The following is a 19,699-nucleotide window of genomic DNA, read 5'->3' as shown; positions in this document are numbered from 1 at the left end:
GGTAGAATGTCAGGCGGATGGACAAGTTTGGCGTGTTATCCGAGTGATCAATTTCATTACTATTCTAATTCATTTAGAGAGCCTTTACCACACGATGAACAACAGAAGCTATAAAAGTAGAACAAGAGGACACAATGTGTGGTGAAATAGAGACTTAAAAATAGAAGCTAACAATTAACGTGGCCCTGTGCAACCTCATCATTAACCTCTCCAAGGCCGGAGGGAGGAGGGGAGAGAAACAGAAAGTTTCTTTTTTTAAGCTGGAGTTTTAAAATATTATTTCAGTTTTAGTGTATTCTATCAATTGGTTCAGACAGTTTTTATGTGTGACAAAGAATATTATTGATATTTAGGGAAGTTTCTCGCAAACTGCTGGCTTCACAATGGCTGGTGTAGAGGCGTGAGTAGGTTTGTGATTTTAAGCAAGACAATAAACTTTAATTGCAATTTCAACTGCAATTTCTTCTGCAGAGAGTACACAAGCACAAGTATTGCAAAGCCAATTGTCACTTCTTTGTGCTGTGCAGTCCATCATCTGAGCTGTGTGCTCATTACATTACAAGACTACAGACAACTGAGGAGTCACCCTAAAGCAACAAATAAATCCCTACCTCTCTAGGCATTGCTATGGAAAATTATGAATTTCCTCACAGAACTCCTGGCAACAGTTGACTCTGGCAGGGTGAGGATTCAATCACTGCTCCAAGGACTTTGCAGTAATCACTACATACTAAAGTGCTTTACTTACCGGACTGACGTCATCCAGGGTGATGGATTTCTTCTTCTCCACTACCTTTCCAAAGCGACCAAACATTAGCTGTGAAAGGAAAGATGAGAGAGTGAGAGTCAGTGAGAGAGGAAGAACATGGATCATTTAACTTGCCCCCCCTTTCAATTTCTAACATCCTCTCCTACATTTCTCCCTCCTTCACTCTCTCCCTTGCAGTCCTTCTGGATCTCTCCTCCAGGGGGAGTTTGTGCTCTGAAAGTGACTGACTATGGCAAAGACAGTCAAACTACAAAAGCAGTCCATCTACGAAAACCTCATAGGGACATCATAGTAAAACATCCAGGGTATTGATGTTTCTTTCCAGGATGGTGTTAAGGGAGAAACTGATGGACGACCAAGGGAGAACATTTGAGAGTATTAAAAGAGTAGAGATGGGCCAGAAAGTGAAGGGAATTCCAGGTAGCTTTGTCAGGTCCATTTCTGCGGAAACTGTCAAGTAGCAATGGCTGATCCCGTTAATCAATTCCTCATGGCGGTCTCTCGCTGATGCGTAACAACAGCTTCACATTTGATACATACGGCATGTCCTGATTGGACGTGTGGAGTTGCATTTATAGTGCAGGATTAACAAAAAAAAGAGCGTCTTCACCCACGTAATATTGATGGCATGCTCAGATAACAATGCTGACAACAATAAACAAGCAACAAACAAGCCTTGCCTTGCATTGAGTATAACCACAGAGGGGGAATCTGATGTCATGGAGGTCAGGAGTTTTGCCTTGTTATTGCTGTAGCAATTCCCAGTATATTTAGAGATACATTACTTCGCATTAATTTGAGGCAGCTGTCAAAAACTGTGCAATCAATGTTTTCCTTGGATTTAATACTTTAAAACAGCAACGCGGCTCCCGAACCAGCACTGAAATGTTCACTGCCTTATAAATAAGGATTATCAGCCCCTTTGTTTCCAGCTCTACGGTAGTTTTTTTGCCAACTCACAGGAAAGCTGATCTCTTCCTCCAGAACCTTGTCCCCAACCACCTGAAAAAAGGAAACATAACAGCAGTGTCTGAGATTCTAACTCTATATTGCCATCCTGTAATCCTTTACCATAAATGTCTAACCATAAATAAGAATAATGGCATCCAGCAGAGGGGAGACATTTATCTGGTCATAGTTTATGTGTGTTTGTGTATAACCAGAGACCATTTGAGCTGTGTGTGTGTGTGTGTGTGTGTGTGTGCTTGTGTGCATGCGTTTGTGTGCGTGTGCACATGCATGTGCGCTTGTGTGTGTGTGTGCGTTTGTGTGTGTATGTGTCTGTATGTGTGTGTGTGTGTGCGCATATGTGTGCTTGTGTGCATACGTTTGTGAGTGTGGACGTGTGCGTTTGTGTGTGTGTGTACGTGTACATGTATGTGCGTGTGCGAGCGTGTGTGTGTGCGCGTGTGTGTCTACGCATGCGCACGTGCGTGCATGTGTGTCTGGCAGGCTTTAGTGAAGACAGATACTCCTTGTGAGAGTGTAACCTGAGCAGAGGCTCTACCTGGCAGAATAGCTGGTGATTGTCCTCTGATACCAGGAGCAGACAACAGCACTGTGAGTGAGTCTCCTGCTGCAGCTGTGGAAAAAGAGCATTCGTCAGTCAGTCTGCCTGCCTGCCCACTGCAACTGCACAAACAGTCAATCACTCTGTCTTTACTGGCAGTCCCCTCTGCCAAACCTCACACTTCTGGTGCCAGGCACCTGCTTTCATTACAGTGACAACAGTCAGGAACCCTTTTCTGAGCTGCATCTGTGAAAGCACCAGTCACCACCCACAATTTGCCAAACATAAACCAAATATTCAGATAGAGGACACAGTGGAGGGCTATTGAAATCTTTTCTCAACAATGCCTTGAAAAAACAATAAGATATAATGCTATGTGGAACAAAACCTTCCATTTCAAATCCCTTACAATTAGGAGCTAAAATACTAAACCTGCATGCTGCACCAAAAAAGGAAAATTCTGTACAAATGGGGTTTGTCTTGAGTGGTGACTTCAATTGGATTGCACTCTAAGCCAGTTTTACAGAGACAATGCAATGCAAGGTGAAAGAAAGTGTGAAAGATGAAATGTCTTTTTAACTGAATGTGTTTTTTCTACACGTGTCAAAGGATTTGCTTTCGCTACTTCTCAGCTGAAGCAATTCAAACTGCCATATAAATTAGCATACATTTTCAGCGTTAACTCAATTGTACCACAGTATATATGAATTCAATTGGGATCATACAAGCTCTGTCAGAGTAAAATGTACTCCATAATAGTTGATTTAATGCTGCACATTTTACTGTATAAGCAGGGAATAAAAATGGCAGCTGCAATGTAAAGCGACTTAATCTTGTGCTCAGCCGCCACATGCGGCCAGTACAGCTCCTATAAGCTGTCCCATAGTCCACCACCATCTGGAACTTAGACGAAGGAAAACAACACCGGTCTTCCAAGAGGGAATCAATCAACTCATCGTTAATTATTGGAAGTTGGAAGCTGTCAGAAAAAGCTGTCAGAAGAGATTGAAGGCAGGCTTAATGTGCAAGAGTACTACACAAGGCAGATGCAACAGGAGATCTGACAAAATACCTGTGTTTGCACAGAACTCTACGGAGACCGAATATAAAATAAACATTGAAAAAAAGGAAAAAGAGCCTTGTGCACTTGTGATTGATTGTAAAATGACTGTTATGATAATTGATAATTGAGTGCTTGTAAAGTGACTTATACGATGAACCTATTTTCACTTGTATGTATAGGCCATTTGAGGCATTCTAAACTACAAGAAGCGAACCTGATGAATCAACAGTAAAATGTGTTGTTTGCATCCTAACTTGAAATACAAGTCTTTAATGTCATAAAGTCTCATTTCTCTTCTTTCTTGAGTGTGCAGTTCAAGAAATACCAGCTATTGCTGGCCTTCATGTTGTTTGATAAAATAAACATTGTTACTATCTGGGGAACAGTGTGGTCTGTTTTAACACTGTGACTCAGTCTGACTCTGCTATGATTGTGAAAGCTAATTAATTCCTCACTGAATATATACAACGGAAAACTACTGGGAATATATAGTAATAAATGTCAACTCATCTCAAGTGAGCTTTTCTGTATAGCAAGCCTACTATAAAACTAAAAGGTTGGTTAAAACAATTCAAATTGGCGGAATACATCTTTTAAAAGCAAGTATATACTATACTATTGAGATTCCATAAAAAAAGAGGCTCACTCTGAGGCTCACAGCAGTAAAATAAAAGACGTATGCAATCCTATGCAATGGAAAGGTCAATCCTCTCATTATGGCAAAGCATACGCTGTGCTGTGAGTCTGACAGCAGGGGTCACTGCATGTGCATATATATGTGTGCATACAGGGGTGTGTGTGTGTGTGTGTGCGTGTCTGTGTGTGTGCGTGTGTGTGTGTGTGTGTGTTCGGAAGGTTTAGGGAGTACAGAGGGATCAGAGGGCAAAAGAGAATGAGCCCTAGTCAAGCCTTGGAGAAGGACACTGTCTAAACACTGATAAGGCCATTATGCTAATACTGCAGGCATGGGTGATGCCCCTCGGAATACAAATCAGGTGTGGTGACAGCCTTCTGTCTGGTGTTAAGGGACTGATTCTTTCATTTCCTTTTCGGGAAAGGAGAGGTGAGCACGGTGTTGACATCGGCCTGCAAGCTGTCTAATTACCATACCAATTTCAATACTAAGATAATCTGCCCTATTACCATCTTAATAACAATCTAATAACAAAACACAGCTGCATATTAGTGTGGCTGCCTGTATGATGCGTGACCAGCAGGCTGCTCCATTCACTCCCAGGCATTACACTGCTGCTGCACTCATGAGCATCGTACTGCTTGAACTGTTTCAGCAATTATCTAGGAATGCATATACAAGGTAAACAGTGTTACGTCACTCTGAATAAGAATGCCTGCCAAATAAACAAATAAATAATAGATCCAGGAAACAGTTCTACTGCCTCTAACAAGCCCACAATGGAGCATGAGTAACCAAATTCACTACTGGGGGCAACAGCATAAACCTGAAAAGCAGCAGCTAACTGCCCCCAAACAGTTCTTCCAGCATAAAGCAGCCTGGAAGAGACCTCTTCCTCACAGCCACAAAGCTGAAGGCAAACAAAGGAAGTAAAGGCATGTTGCTGTGCACCTCACGAGGCCTCTCCCACTCCCTCATCTCACCTCCACAGCAGGGTCGTCATGCTAGACCTGAATCGGTTAATTGCCGTAGTCACTGACAGTCTGCTCCTTCACAATAAAATCAGGAAGACGGCATTCTGTACTGGTATAATAGAGAGCAGTCACTTCATTATTCTGATGAAAGTTTTTTTTGTGTGACTCATACAGCCTTGACCCATCGTTGCTGAGTTTACTGCAGTAGATGAACAGAAACTCAGTTCCTTTCAACACTCTTTGAAGGTAAAGCTGCCAGGATCCACACAATCTCAAGACACTCGTACACAGCAGTGGGCACAAAGTGAAGCTAACAGCAGGAGCTCACCGCTCTGGTTCGCAAGGACCTTGGAGGGCCAGGCAGGTGTAATCAGCCATTTTATACTGAAGGGACTTTCACCTTGCATCTCAGGATCTCAAAATGCTTTATATTTAAATTATGCAAACTCACCTAAAATGCCCATCCACCCACCAAAGTGAATCATAGCAGCCATTTTGTTGAGGTATACAGCTGACATGGGGAGCTATTTATGAAGCCAAGTCAACTCTTTATAACATAGCTAGATTGAAAAAGTCTGGTTCTAAATTACACCACTAGCTCTGCATAATGTTTCATTCAAAAGACAGCATGTCCTACAGCACAGTGTCCCCAGAACACACTGCGACACTCAGCTTCTGCTTGGCCCAGAGGGACCAGTGTTCCCTGCTGGCTCAACAAGACCGCCATTTTTTCTGTAGAATAAACAGCCATCCCCAGTATCGCTCCAGCTTAGCTGTTTGCAAAAACATGGCCTAAAGGCGGCGTGGCTGTTGGCTGCTAAATGGTGACCACTGAAGCAGTTCCACATTAACATCAATTACATCTATCCACCTGAGCGCCAGCGTCTTCCGCTAGCCTCTGGCTCCATTCAGAAATAGTGACGCACAAATTCAGCAGGAAGCACAGCGTTATCATACACACATGGCAAAGAACAGAATTGTGGGAAAGGCAGGATAAGAAGGGACAACATGATGGAGGAAACCAGCCCAAACCTTTTTTTCACCATAGTGCCTGCCATCAGCCTTCTGATGAAAGAGCCATCTATGCCTTCTCCCACCAGCAGGGAAGTGCCAGTGTAGCAGAGGCCAGACTGGACCCACGCAGTCTGTGCTTGTACGCAACTGTACAAGCACAGACAGCGTCAATACGCCTGCTCCACAACAAAAAACAGGAAGAATGTGGAGTGGCAGTTACAAATTACGTGGAGGAAAGGAACTGAAGCGGCACCACAGAGCTTGAATAGGGAGGAACACTTCCCCAGAGACTGCAGAGGAAATGCGTGACTGAAACTGTGTGACTGCAACAGTAAACGTCTCGTGAGGATTCTTTGGAAGCTCCTCTCGTGCCATTATATTTGGTGTGTCAACAAGCAGGACAAGAATTACTAATAAAGACAACATACAAACACCATGACCTCTAAAAACACTTACTTAAAGGCATAAACTGAAGCGAGTCCAATTTACAGAGAGTGCCAAGGACAAGCTGCAGTTGTGAGGGAGAGAGAACGGTGTTAAATTTGCCTAAGTTAGAAGTGTCAATTTAATTGATATGCCTTGTTTTCAACAGAGGGATGTCGATCATGGGCCTGTCGCACAGCTTCTGGAGGACGTGCTGAATGACAGCTCTGAAATTCATCACAGCAGCTGACTGCCCTACTCACCATTCAGTAGGGCTTTGAGGGCAGAGGAATCTACTACCTGTGATGCCTTGTGCTGCAATACTGAAGATGAGGAGACCCGTTATACTGGGTGTAACAATAATGAAGGCATGACCCCCCCCCAGTGCCATCCATCTGTGTTTTAAGTAGATTCCAAAGAGTAAAGCATTAGGGTAAATACTGAGAAAAAGTAAATGGTGGATGTTGTGATCACTGGAGCAGGATGCTTCAGCTGGTCATTGATATCCTGATGATTTTTGAGCTTGTAATGGTCAAGCATCCCCCCATTAGGGGGATGCCCACATTCCTAGATGTGCAGAGGGTATTCAGTTCAAAAATTTCACGTCACAAATAGATAGTATGTCAATTTGGCACCACAGCAACACCAGCAGAAAAGTGGACATGCATGTGTGATTATGCTTTTCATAAACGGCCAGGTTCTCATGCAGGAAATAATGGAACTTCATATATTTGAATATGAATTTTATAAATGATGCAAAACCCAGGATGGAAAATTCTCCTAGATTTGCAAGGTAGCTCGGCAGATGGGAGTGGGGCATGATTCAGAGGGAGGGCAAAAGCTCAAACTAGCCAAGTTCATTAGCAGGCGGTGGAGGCCTTTCTGTGGGACTAGCCAGCCTGTGGCCTGTCTTTCTGTCCCTCTGAGTGGAGGGTGAGTATGTGACGGGGCAAGCGGAATGAATGGTGCAGGACAGGTGTCGAACATTGTGCTGCAGAATTGCCAGCTGCCCCCGCCTCCTTCTCGATCCAGTTTTTAATGGGGGTAGATGGGGTGAGTGCTGTAGCCTTCAGACTACCATGGTAAGGGCGTTCCCTCTCTCTCAAGGATGACAGAGTGAGAGCAATTGGAAGAGAGGGGAGAGAGGGAAGGATGAGAAAGAGACGGATAGGTAGTAAGATACAGGGGGTCAGGGGCACATATTATGTTTGATGATGTTTTTTTGAATGGGTTATGAAGCCACATTTTCTTTATTTTAGGAATTTTAATCAAATATCTGACTTTTCAACAACCAAATACTTTTTTTTTTCAAAATACGTATGCATTTATGTGCATGACTGAATGGCATCATGTAATCCCAGACCCCCACCCACCCCCCATCTGACACAATCACAAAGACAGATGACTGCACATCTTCCAGACTGCTTCAGTTCAATGCTCTTTTGAGAGGCTGTTTCAGTTTGTGCAATCAGCATGTGAATGGCGTTCATTCAAGGTTTCACCATGTGCCTTTGGTGTCTGTGAAAGAACACCTAAATTAATGTTTTCAGAAGAGAGCAGCACTTTCAACAGCGCATTGTGCTCCTCCATTCACTCTCATTCAAGCAGGTAATGAGGTGGTTTTGCATTATTGGTTGGAGGAGCTGGGTTTGGTTCGCAGCATGTTGTACACAGTTCAGCACAGGATACAAGCCTTTGATACATATGATTTCTGACCAGTTTTCTTCTTTAACAAAAGCTGAGTGGTAGCACTGCACTGTAACTAAACTCTGATGATTTACTTGAATTTACAAGCACGGGGCTTCCCTCTGAAAGAGTAATCTGAGAAAAGGAAGGATCTACCTTTATTTTGTTTAATTAATTAATGACAGAATGTATTTAAAACCTGACCTATTGAACACAGGCTTGATGTACAGCAGTGAATGTTATATCTACATTCCCACTCCATTTCAAAAAAGAAAAACGGTCACAGTACTGATGGCTTCAAGAGTTTTTCTTCAATTAAAAAAGGGACACGGATCAATGTTGGCTGCTGCCCTTACCGGGCGAGAACAGTTTACTGCCATTAGCATCGCTGCGATGGAATGACTCGCTCATTTGTATGGAGAAGGGCTATGTCTGGACGAGGACGTCTTGACTCCATACAAAAAGCCAGCTGTGACCTCTTAAATTCACTATCTGTAGGCCAAGCCCAAATCTAAACATTGCATGGAACAGCTTTGTCCTTTGCCAAAGGCCTTCATTTAACATTCCCCTGTTTGTGAGAGTGGATGGACATAATACGGACAGCTTTAACTCAGTTCCCCGAACCCACTATTATTCTATAAATATTGTTAAATTCATGGCTTTTGCTGCTTTATTATAAGACATACAAAGCTTGTTACACGCTTGTCATGGGGCCTTTCAGTCTCAGCTCTTACGACTTAACTGTCATTAATAATTTGTTCGGTAGCAGGCCCTCAAAACCACCAGCCCCATGCATTCAATCTACTCCCAATGACCGTCATGCTCGGTTGAGTGTTTAAATGATGTTGAAACACAAAAACCCTCTACATGTCGTCTCAAGTGCTGCCTATTGGCACTTGAAAACATGAACTGCAACACACTTATTACAAGGGTCAGACCACAACCTATTCCTCTAAAACCGTCCCTTGAAAGGTCGCTTACAGGTACTTTACTTCAAATCTGCAAACACACCAGATTAAACTGCGTCAGGCTAAGGAGGATTATGTCAATATCACGCATATGGTGTGAAGAAAGTGCTTATTGATTAACTCCAGAGATAAACACCTGGGGGTTTGTGTTTGCTCATCCTGACTGGCCTGTATCTCTGGACTGGGTCCCCAGATCCCAAAACAACTGTCAGATTAGCCTGTGCCCGGGGTACGAGGCACTTACATAATTGATGACTTTGAGCTGGAGCGAGGCTGCATCCAAGTCGTAAAGCTCACCTGAGGATGAAAAAAATACATAAATACATGCAGAGCTTGTGCGTGGCAAGAGAATATAATCTGACCTGAGCTACTGTATTCAAGATGACAGAATTCAGAGGGAAGAAGGGAGAGAGAAAGGGAGCGAGAGAGAGAGAGGAAGGAGAGATATGTGCCGTTACCTGCACCCTTGGGAAGTCATCTGAGCATGACAGGTGAAATACAGGAGGAGGAACGATGCCTCTTGCCTCAGTATGACCAAGCTGCATGGTCAAGGCCGTATGATCTTCACTGTCAAGGCTGTTCTAATGAGTATCCCAGTTAAATAAGTAATGAGCCCAAGGCCCTGTGCTGTCCTGGGGTTTGTGAGCATGTGGTACTGTGCCTTTCAGGGGTTAATGAGCGCACGTTCGTGTGCCTTTCAGGGGATCATGAGCATGCACGATTGTGTGCCTTTCACTGGTTTGTGAGTATATGTTTGTGTGTCTTTCAGGTGTTCATGAGTGCGTGTTTGTGTGCCTTTCTGGGGTTCATGAGGTCACAATTGTGTGCCTTTCAGGGGTTCATGAGTGCATGTTCGTGTGAATTTCAGGGGTTCATAAGCACACGATTGTGTGCCTTTCATGGGTTCATGACTGCGCATTTGTGTTTGCGGTCAATCTGCAGGTGAGAGGCCCAGGGCTCCTACCACAAAGCTGAAGGATCTTGTGGTCCATCTCGCAGTAGGTCCCATCGGGTGGTGTCGCCTCAGGCTTGGCAAGGGAACTCTGGGACGCGGCAGGAGACAGACAGACCTGCCGGCATGGTGCAGACCGCTGGAGGGCCTGAACTCTCTTACACGCCACAGTGACCTGCGAGAGAAAAGCAGAGGCCTGTCAACGAACACTGCCTCCTTTATTGAATGGGTTTTCAACCCTGATTTTCATCTTTAGTCCAAGTTTGGGGTATCCAAATAGTTTTTTTCTCCACCCCAATGGGCTGCTAGTCATGGTTGCTACAGGCACGGTAAAAGTCGATGTCGTGGGGTGTATACAAAATGTAACACGCGGTCCCCAAACTGTATAGGACAACTACTAGCCATGCACTTCATGGCTGACCAGAGATCAGAGTACAAATTGTGAAGAGTGGTGGAGGATTTGTGATGTACAAGATTATGGGTAAATAAAAATACTCACTGGATCCATGAGCAACACCCACTCAAAAATGAGTCACGAATAGGCCGTACTGGACATGGAACCGTATTGGTCCATATGAGAGCAAGCGAACATGCTAAATGACATCATAATCTCTGTCAGATGAATTAAATGCCATTACACAGCATGCTTTCTTTATAAGGCCAAACTCTGGGAGGGGGCTGGTTACACACATGTGCCAGGAACTGGCCAAGAAAAATGAAGACACCACTATCTGTTGACAGCCAAGCGGGGGGAGGGGGATGGGTGATGGGTTCGGTCCCTTCAATTTACATGCACCCCATATCCTGTTTTCCTTCCTGGAGCTTAACACTGAGCAGCTGGTGGATATAATGTTGATACAGAGAGACAGCATCTGTGAAAAGAGCCTTTGGGAACGACATGAAAATCAGAGTGCAGCGCAGAAGGGGAGGGCTTCGTTTCATCGCCAATAAAGAAGCTTCACAAAATGCAAAACCACATCTCTAAAACTGTAACCACCGAGACTCGAAACCAGCTGAGAGGAGCGGGTCTCTTGACGGGGAATGCATTAGTGCTTCTGTCTAACTTCCATGGATTTTCATGGCTGACTGGGTGTTATCTATCGGGATGGTTTACACGTGCATGAAATTACTGCTTAGACAGTAATTTCAGAAAACAAACAAACAAGCAAATATGTATTTTTACCTTTCAGATTTATGGAAATAAGACATTTTTCTGCACCAAACGTACAGAGTGGTAATAGGAATTCAAGGTACAATTATGAATCATGTTTGAATCCTCCAAATAAATGTGCACTGTACATGCTACTCAAAGTAAACCACAGAATTTCCCAGGAAGAAAGTTCTAATTTTGAAATTTGGAGAGGTTTCTTAATACCAAAACCATTTCTCTATCACTCTCCCCTGGCTGTGATTGACTCTCCCTGACTGGTGTGGAAGAACGTGCAGCAGCCTCATTGTAAATTTGGATTAAGACAGAGGGGGGAAACTGCCGATGCAAAGAGCACAGGCTCAGCCACCGGCAAAAGTGTTTCATCAATTCTTTGGTACAGCTATCAATAGCCATGCTGAGAGCAAGCAGGAGTGTGTGCGTCACCGGGGCAATAATTTGATTGTGCTCCATCATACGGAACAGCGGTTAGCCGTGCCGCCACTCGCCGTGACGAGAGAACAACACATATGTCCCATTGGAGAGGCCGGCTTAAATCAAACAGCCATGCCTGTTTTCCCCTGATCTCTTTATTCCTTCCTCTCACCCCCTCTGTTCTGGTTCGGTCAAAGCCCCACCTTGCTGCACACCTGCTGCTTCTCATGCCAGTCACGTTTCTCCCTCCCTACCCTTCATTGCTCTCTGTCTCCTAACTCTTTTTTCCTTCTCTCTTCCCTCTGATATGCATACACATCCTTCATTTCCTTCATACACACCCTCTCTAATTCAAGTTCAACATAGGACATATAAATAATATGGGCATTTTTTAACTTCCCTCCACAAAATTGATCACAAAGGACATGTGTATAAATATCCAATAAATACAAGTTGACTGTACAAAATTTACAGAAGCTTAAACAAGATTTATGTATGTGAAAGCTGCCTAAGCTGAAGGGTCACCCAGTTTAGTGGGATAGGGCAATGATTTTACCTTTTCCAAATATATACTTTTTATTCTACTTCCAATGAATTGGGAGTAATTGCTATACATTTTCTGAAATAATTTTATCTTTGATCATGACCGTGATTTATTAGTATAAAAAACAAAACTCATGAATAGTGAAAGTATGCACCAAACCTGTACATACAGTGTAAATAATAATCTAAGATCATTTAAAATAAACATTACTACTGCTGCTGCTACTACTACTACTACTACTACTACTACTACTAATAATAATAATAATAATAATAATAATAATAAGGACATGTTACATTACATTACATTACATTACATTACAGGCATTTGGCAGACGCTCTTATCCAGAGCGACGTACAACAAAGTGTATAACCATAACCAGGAACAAGTATACGAAACCCTAGAGAGAAGTACCGTCCAGTACAGGAACAACCGCATAGTTCAACTTGGACCCTGATGGTTAAACTGATTAACACTAACAACGAAACGGCACACGCAATATATGGAAAAATAAAAATAAATAAAAGTACAAGTAGTCATTAAGACAGCATCAACTAACTACCTATGAAACAGCTGCCTAGTTACAACCCTAAGTTTAGTCATTACAGGGGGAAGGGAGGATGGAGAGAGGTGCAGCCTGAAGAGGTGGTCTTCAGTCGTGCTTAAATTGTTCACACGACGACTGAAGACCCACCTCTTCAGGCTGCACCTCTCTCCATGTTAGAGACCCATAGTATGAAAGGTAGGAGAGAGATGCTTTTGTCTCTCATTCACTCATTCCAATCTCCTAGCAGCAGCAGGCACAAACCAGCTGGACAGACAATACTAATGTACTCCTCACTGCACCCTCTTTCAATTTGTCTGACTTTCATCCCTTCTTTGTCTCTTTTTTTCTCTGACAGGAAAACACTATAATTCAATTAATTATCTGAATCAAAGGGGAACTCCCATCTCCTTTCCACTGATCCTGGTGAAATGAGGTCCTTTTGGAGTATGATGAAAGAAGTGGCTTTCACTCCTTTTATTCCCAGAGCAAAAAGGCCATGTCCTGCGTCACAGGCTGGCTCCGGGGCAATAAGGCTGCTATTTCCCCATCTGCACTCTCCCAGCCCACAGGCTTGCCCCAACAGCCACCGGCACGTGCGCTAACTGAAGTCCACTCTCATATCCCTCCATGCTTCCACCATAAGAAAAACATTTCTGCTGTGGACCTGGAACTCGGTGTAATTGCTGGCGGTCTCCTTACATGTTTCTCCAGGATGCTGAGGTGCTGCTCATCCTGTTCACTCAGCTGCTTACAACAGGCCTATGAAAGAAAAAAAAAAGAAAAAAACAATAAGCAAACAAGGAACACCGGATTCAAGAAAGAGTTCCGGCTCTCACCACAGGAACAGAACGTCCCTACAGCTCATAAAAGGTGTGTATCCAAGGAACACACAAATGCGTAAAATAAAATGGTTCAGGATAGCAACTCCCTCCCTTTTGTAGGTTTTTCCCCAATAAACCGGCTAAAGGTTGCTGTCCGATACCATTTTTCTTCATGAAAGGAACAGCAAATTTTTACATATGAGCAAATCATGACAACTGATAGAGAAAACCCACAATTGGCTAAAGCACTGTTGCTGTCAATCAACTGACTTGTATTAACCAATCAAAAGGCTGCTTCCATTTTCAACACACTGTGATTAGTATAGATCTGTGAGATATTGAAAACACAAAAAGAGGAAGATGCAGAGAGGGATCAAATACAGCAGTGAGAAGGAACAGCAAGTGAGGGAGGGTAAGAAAATGGGGGGCAGATGGAAAAAGGGAGAGCAGGCTCAAGAGAGAGATATAACATGCGAGCGAGAGAAATGTATCTCGAAAGAGAAATGATGAATGGCCTGAGCTCCTACAGGTTCTTGTCTGTGAGGCTGCATAGTTTTACTGGCTGAGCAGTTCAAAATGAACTGTGGCGAGCTTGACCTGGGCACACTTTTACTTGTAAAATGCATGTGATGCATCCACAGGCTAATGGTCCCTCCATATCTGATGCAGAGGAGCAGCAGGCTCATGACCACACAATAGAAAGAATAACTTCCTCTGTGAAATCAGCGGAGGGGGCCACCATACAGCCCATTCCTATATGTATACCTTAATACAGTGTGTGTGTGTGTGTGTGTAAGAGAGAGAATGCGTGTGTGTGAGAGAGAGAGAAAGAGAGAGTGCGTGTGTGTGTAAGAGAGACTGTGTCTTTGTGTGTGTGTGTGTGAGAGAGAGAGTGTGTGTGTGCGTGTGTGTTTGCACATGTGTGCATGTGTGTGTTCTATAAAAGTTACAGCTTATGTTCTCTTCAAATATTGACAGTATTCCGATTTGCACAGCAACCAAATATTACTGAGACAGTCTTTCTGTGCACAGCATCTTGAAGAAATGCTGAAATCCAGGCTGAAATCCATTCCAGGGCTTTGAGGATGCCATCAACGACAACTGCGTTTTCTTTGACTTAAACTTAAACTGAAAGTATAACCTATGAAGCTAAATGGTCGTATGAATAAAAAGGTTACATTTAAGTATCTGTTTTTGACTGACTGTTTTGCATAAAAGTTTCAAAAGTTTCAAAAAGTTTTAAACAAACTAGTTTCTTTAGCCTGAGGAAGGACCTTTTCCTTCGAATCATTATAATTTCATCACGATGACATTAAGAAAACTTATATGAATTGGCATATGAGGACACCAGATGGAGTTTCATGATGAGATGGAAAAGTTGTGCAGTGATTTACAGTTTGCAAAGAGTAAAAACATAATGATGTACATTCCCTGGGTGAGTTGACAGATCACTTGTGTTTTCCCAGGCTTTCAGTCCTTATTTATTTATTTATTTTTTGGTGATAGGAGGGGAAATTGGGATTTATTCCCCTGCCAGGGGCCAGATGGCAGCCTGCTTCAGAACAGACAGACGGGGCATTTGGGGGGCACTGCAGCAGGCTGCCATCACAGGGCATGCGTGCCTTCCCACACCGCGTCCGTCATGCCCAGCTTGGTAAGCTGGTGAGGACAGACCATGAAAGATGGCTGGGCTGAGAATGGGGGCCCGACACAAGCCATCCCAAGAGCTTTAAGTGGTTTTCCCTCAGTGCCAGGAGACGCACTCAGCCGAAGACTTCATCTCGAATGTGAGGGCTAATTACGAGACAGAAAACGGGGGATGAGTAATTTGTCCTTCTTGTCTGTAATGCAGATTTGATTGACAGGTACCAGTGAATAGGGACTGCAGGGAAATACAAATGAGCTTAAAGATAACACGGATATTCTTTAAGGAAGTAATAGTGAGCCTTCCAATGAAATTGGCCCATTCAACAGGTGTCATTACGGGGCACTCACACCAACAAACAAACCAGACCTTTCTGGACCACAGTGACTCATGTATCAAAGTTTACTCACCTACCATTATTCTGCTAAACCTTCGGAGACTGAGATGTTGGCAAAAAACCTGGCAAGCTTAAGCTTCAGCAAGCCCGCTTTTCTGTTTTAATTCAGCTAACTCTAACCTTTATCTAATTTATCTATATCATGATTGCAGTCAGTTGATTGATTTGATCCGGGGTAAAAGTGGTGTCACATTTCAGTTCTGCCAGATACAGGACTGACAAACATACCACTGGCCCGAACCCAGAGCATGTTCCTGACGGCTCTGCATGACTCATATTTGAGTTTTTTCCTCCACATGAAGTCAATCTCAAAAAAACCCAGGGGTTGCAAAGAAATATCACTCCTCTTAACATGAACTGTTGATAATACATCTTCCAGAACACTGTCCATTTGAGTGCATTCATTTTGACTAAATTAAATGAGTGCACTGTGGGTTATATAATAGTCCAGAGGGATTGTAACCAGTTGCATAATTGCATGAGATCATGTTGAAATAGTAGAGTAATGGGAAATGTGTACAGCTAGCTAACTGACTGTTCTCTGCGCCAGAGGAAAGACTGACAGGAAGTAATTACACGCCACTGGAAAAATAACAGATTAGGGTGAATTTAAGCAGAGGACACATGATCCTTAAGCATGGGTGAATGGGAGAGAGAGAGAGAGAGCGTGTTGCTTCATTCTCAATAGTGCATGTAATGGGCATGCAGCATAATAGTCTCGAAGAGTTTAAGAAAATAGCATCCTCTTCAGAGAATGAAAGCAAAAGCTCTTTCTCCCACCACACACAGTTTGAGTGAAGGCCACAACAATGGGACACACACTTAAAGGCTGCCTACCAAGATTACAGCGATGACTGTGTCTTGATCCTGGTCTGCCAGAGGAATGATCAATGCTAGAGAGAGAAACACCAAAAAAGAAAAGAAAAGAACAAAGAAAGACATGAAGCCAAAGGCCAACGATTAAGCGTTTAAACCAGGCTTAAAGTTTATGAGCAACGGAACAGCCTAACTTGGTCTACCAGTTAAAAATTAATTGCAACCACACTGTGACAGGTCCCAAAAAGAGCCCTGCCGTAGACCTATCACATGGAGTGTTTTTATGGGGTTTTTATACTTTCCACACCCATCTACACACGGAATAAATTCCCATTCTGTGAGCTAGGCTCTTAATGGGCTGTGTCAGGTTCTGGTCAGGATTGCCCACAAAGATGCCATGGCTGTCTGCGCAAAAAAGATTCTCCTGAAAGAGGATGTCAACGGAATGAGAAATGGGGAGAGTGACTGAGGTAATCTGTTATTTCAGAAGAAAAATTGTGTGGGTGGTGTGGGAGGGCTCTGGGGGGAGTGAGTGGGTGCCAGGTTAGATTTTCAGACCCCAGCTTGTTAATCATTGTTTCCTATTTGTCTTTCCCACTCACACCACCTACCTGTATCTACTTGCCCATCTCTCTCTCTCTCTTTCTCCCTTTCTCCTCAAATTCCCCTTTTAACGGCTTGTCCCCCCCTCCTATTATGTCTCTGCATCACCACCCAATGCTGCCTGTAACTGCCAGTGGCTGCCCTCCTCTCTCTCTCTCTCTCTCTCTCTCTCTCTCTCTCTCTCAGGAATCCTGTCTCTTACTGGCAGTAATGCAGTGGGCCATTATGTTTTCTTAAAAATTAGTAGACTGTCACAGACACACCTATGAAGCACACAGAGCACACACAAAGCACACATAGAGACAGACAATCACACACACCTCGTTTGTCGGGTGGTAGGGGTGCTGCTAGGCTGTTCCTCTGCTTCTCCTGTAGCTCAGTTGGGGGCAGACCTGCACACTGTACCCTCTTCTTCTGGGTCACCACATCCCTGTTAGGGCAGATCACGATAATATGCACAATATTAAGTCAATTGCTGCAAGTTGCAAATTGTAAGTCATTGTAGATTTGCTTAGGTAGATTTGGTCTCACTGTGAGTTCTCAGGGATCTGCAGGAGTGTTTTTAAAATTTTACCAGAATCTAAAGACAATATGTATGTATTAAACCCACATGTGTTCACATGAGAGAGAATTTTTCAGTCAAACCTTAAGACCTTAAGTTTTCCATGAACAGTCAGTAAGAGTGGGCTGCAGTTCTACTACATTTGGGGAATACCACAAAGCCTTTTGCAACCCTCTTGGGACTGGCACCAACTGCACATGATCAGCAGATAATGAGTCTTCCATAGAGATTAACAGAGGTGAGGAACCCCACACACCCAATTTCAAAGAGTACGAGGGGTCCTTGCCCAAATTCCCAAACTGGCTTTCACAAACTGCCATCTGATCAATCCCCCAATTTAATTGCCAAAAAAAATATGTGTGTTGAGCGTTCTGGTTCAAAATCGCTGTTGTGCATCACCCCGGTGGGTGCTTCACTGTTAAAAAGTGTTTTGAGTTTAGAGAAAAGTTCTGCTTAAATGCAAGTAATTATTATTATTAATTGTTATTGTTGTTTCTTTGACAAAATGAGATTTAATGTACTTGCAGGACTCATCTGTTGCATTTTTCAACCCAACAAAATCAACCTAGATAATTTGCGTAATAAGCAGAATATAAGTCCTGCAACTCATCTTGATGAAGGCATCTGCCAAGCAAAGACCAAACAGTATTTTATCATTATTAAGAGATGGGAGGGAACTAGACAGCCAGCTTCATCAGGATCAAATAAATCAGCCCAGTCAAAACATCTGCCTGGGAAGCACCATTCAGTACAGGCTGCACTGCCACTCCTGGTTTCCTCTGTTTATCTGAAGATTACAAACTGATGGGCAGAGATTCCACACACTATTAGAGAAAGCCACCGTCAAATGGAAATAATAACACTCAATTGTCCCTCTGAAAAATTCAAGTAACGTGGGCCAATGCATTTATGCATGAGTGACCATTCATAGATGAGTAAATGTTTTTATTTTGCACAGAAAACAAATAGCTTTTTTGTCATAGGTGTGCCAGGGGGAAATAACACAGCACTCGAGATAACGATGACAGTTACAAAGAGGGTGCTAACAGAATGGGTGCATTTAGCCTTCCTCTCAACAACCATGTGCAAACTTTTAGCACATTTCTCCAAAACGTGCTGAAGCTACAGAGTGGTACTTATTTTTTCTGTATGTGAGCAAAATGGACTCGACTAATGTGCAGTCCCTAGAAAATAAGACTAATGAACAGCAAGCCAATGTGTCATTTCTCCATGAGCTCAGGGATGCCCGTGTCATGGACGTCACGAAAACATGGCTCGGAAGTGGACTCTACATTGTATATCAATGGTTTTGGAGACCTTATCCGTTTGAATGAAGACCCAAGACATCCAAAAGTATTCATTAACTGACAGATGTAGTACTGTAATGTAGCTACATTTAATTGTACGTGGACTCTCTAAGCACATTTATACCAATCCAAATATTTAGACATGGATTTCCAAAAGGTTGGAAAAAAAAAAAAGATACAGGTGATAAAATTGCTTTTACAGAAATTGGGGGGGAAAAAGTCACAACAAAAAGGACAAACATAGCTATAAAAACAAGAATAAACCTTAGTAGTAATCTAAAGTCTGTCTAGAGTGGCATGAAATGTATGACCGGCTCTCATGATAGGGGCAGTAACATAATCTGGATGATTAGCACTGAATGATTTTACTTCTATCAAGCAGCTGGCAGAGGACCTGAACAGTTTTTATCAGATATTTGACACTTATGATTTTACTGCAGAGATTAGTAACATATGTGATTGTACCAGAGCTGCAGCTACCATTTGCATTAATGAGCACAGTGTAACAAGGCTTTTTTAGACAGACTACAGAAAACAAAACTCCAGGGCCAGATAATTGGCCGGGCTCTTAGGAACTGCACCGCGCAACATATTTTTCTTTTTATCTTCACACAATTGCTAGAGCCAAAATTTGAAAGTATGCTACTATTGTCCCTGTTCTTAAAAATAAGAACCCCAAAAGTTCTTTTAAGTTTCAAATTTCTTTAAAGTACTTAATTATTTTAAACCCATTGCCCTCACTTGATGAAAATTTTTCAGAAACTGATTAAGTTGATCTCTTACAGTTTGTCTACATGACACTTGCACTCATACGTCATTTAGGTCAAGATGTTAGGCCAAAAAACCATGCAAGGTTGTTATTTTTTGACTTCTCAGTGTTCA

At 43.0% G+C, this 19,699-nt stretch overlaps 1 protein-coding gene across 5 annotated transcripts in view; it reads right to left on the bottom strand.

The window, feature by feature from the left end:
- Positions 1-19,699, bottom strand: part of LOC135235769 (cGMP-dependent 3',5'-cyclic phosphodiesterase) — a 168,389-nt gene that overhangs the window by 20,544 nt on the left and 128,146 nt on the right. For all 5 annotated transcript variants that reach the window (XM_064301586.1, XM_064301588.1, XM_064301587.1 and 2 more), the window contains 8 exons: positions 17,269-17,378; positions 16,367-16,422; positions 13,366-13,425; positions 10,006-10,168; positions 9,286-9,338; positions 2,277-2,351; positions 1,730-1,771; positions 749-817 (listed from right to left, as the gene is read on the bottom strand). In XM_064301586.1, the coding sequence (XP_064157656.1) occupies positions 749-817; positions 1,730-1,771; positions 2,277-2,351; positions 9,286-9,338; positions 10,006-10,168; positions 13,366-13,425; positions 16,367-16,422; positions 17,269-17,378 (628 nt within the window). The remainder of the gene's footprint in view (positions 1-748; positions 818-1,729; positions 1,772-2,276; positions 2,352-9,285; positions 9,339-10,005; positions 10,169-13,365; positions 13,426-16,366; positions 16,423-17,268; positions 17,379-19,699) is intronic.

Source organism: Anguilla rostrata, chromosome 12, assembly GCF_018555375.3.
Source record: "Anguilla rostrata isolate EN2019 chromosome 12, ASM1855537v3, whole genome shotgun sequence".
NCBI classification, from domain to species: Eukaryota; Metazoa; Chordata; class Actinopteri; order Anguilliformes; family Anguillidae; genus Anguilla; species Anguilla rostrata.
Note: the sequence above shows the minus strand (reverse complement) of the source record. Positions and strands in the feature narration are given on the sequence as shown.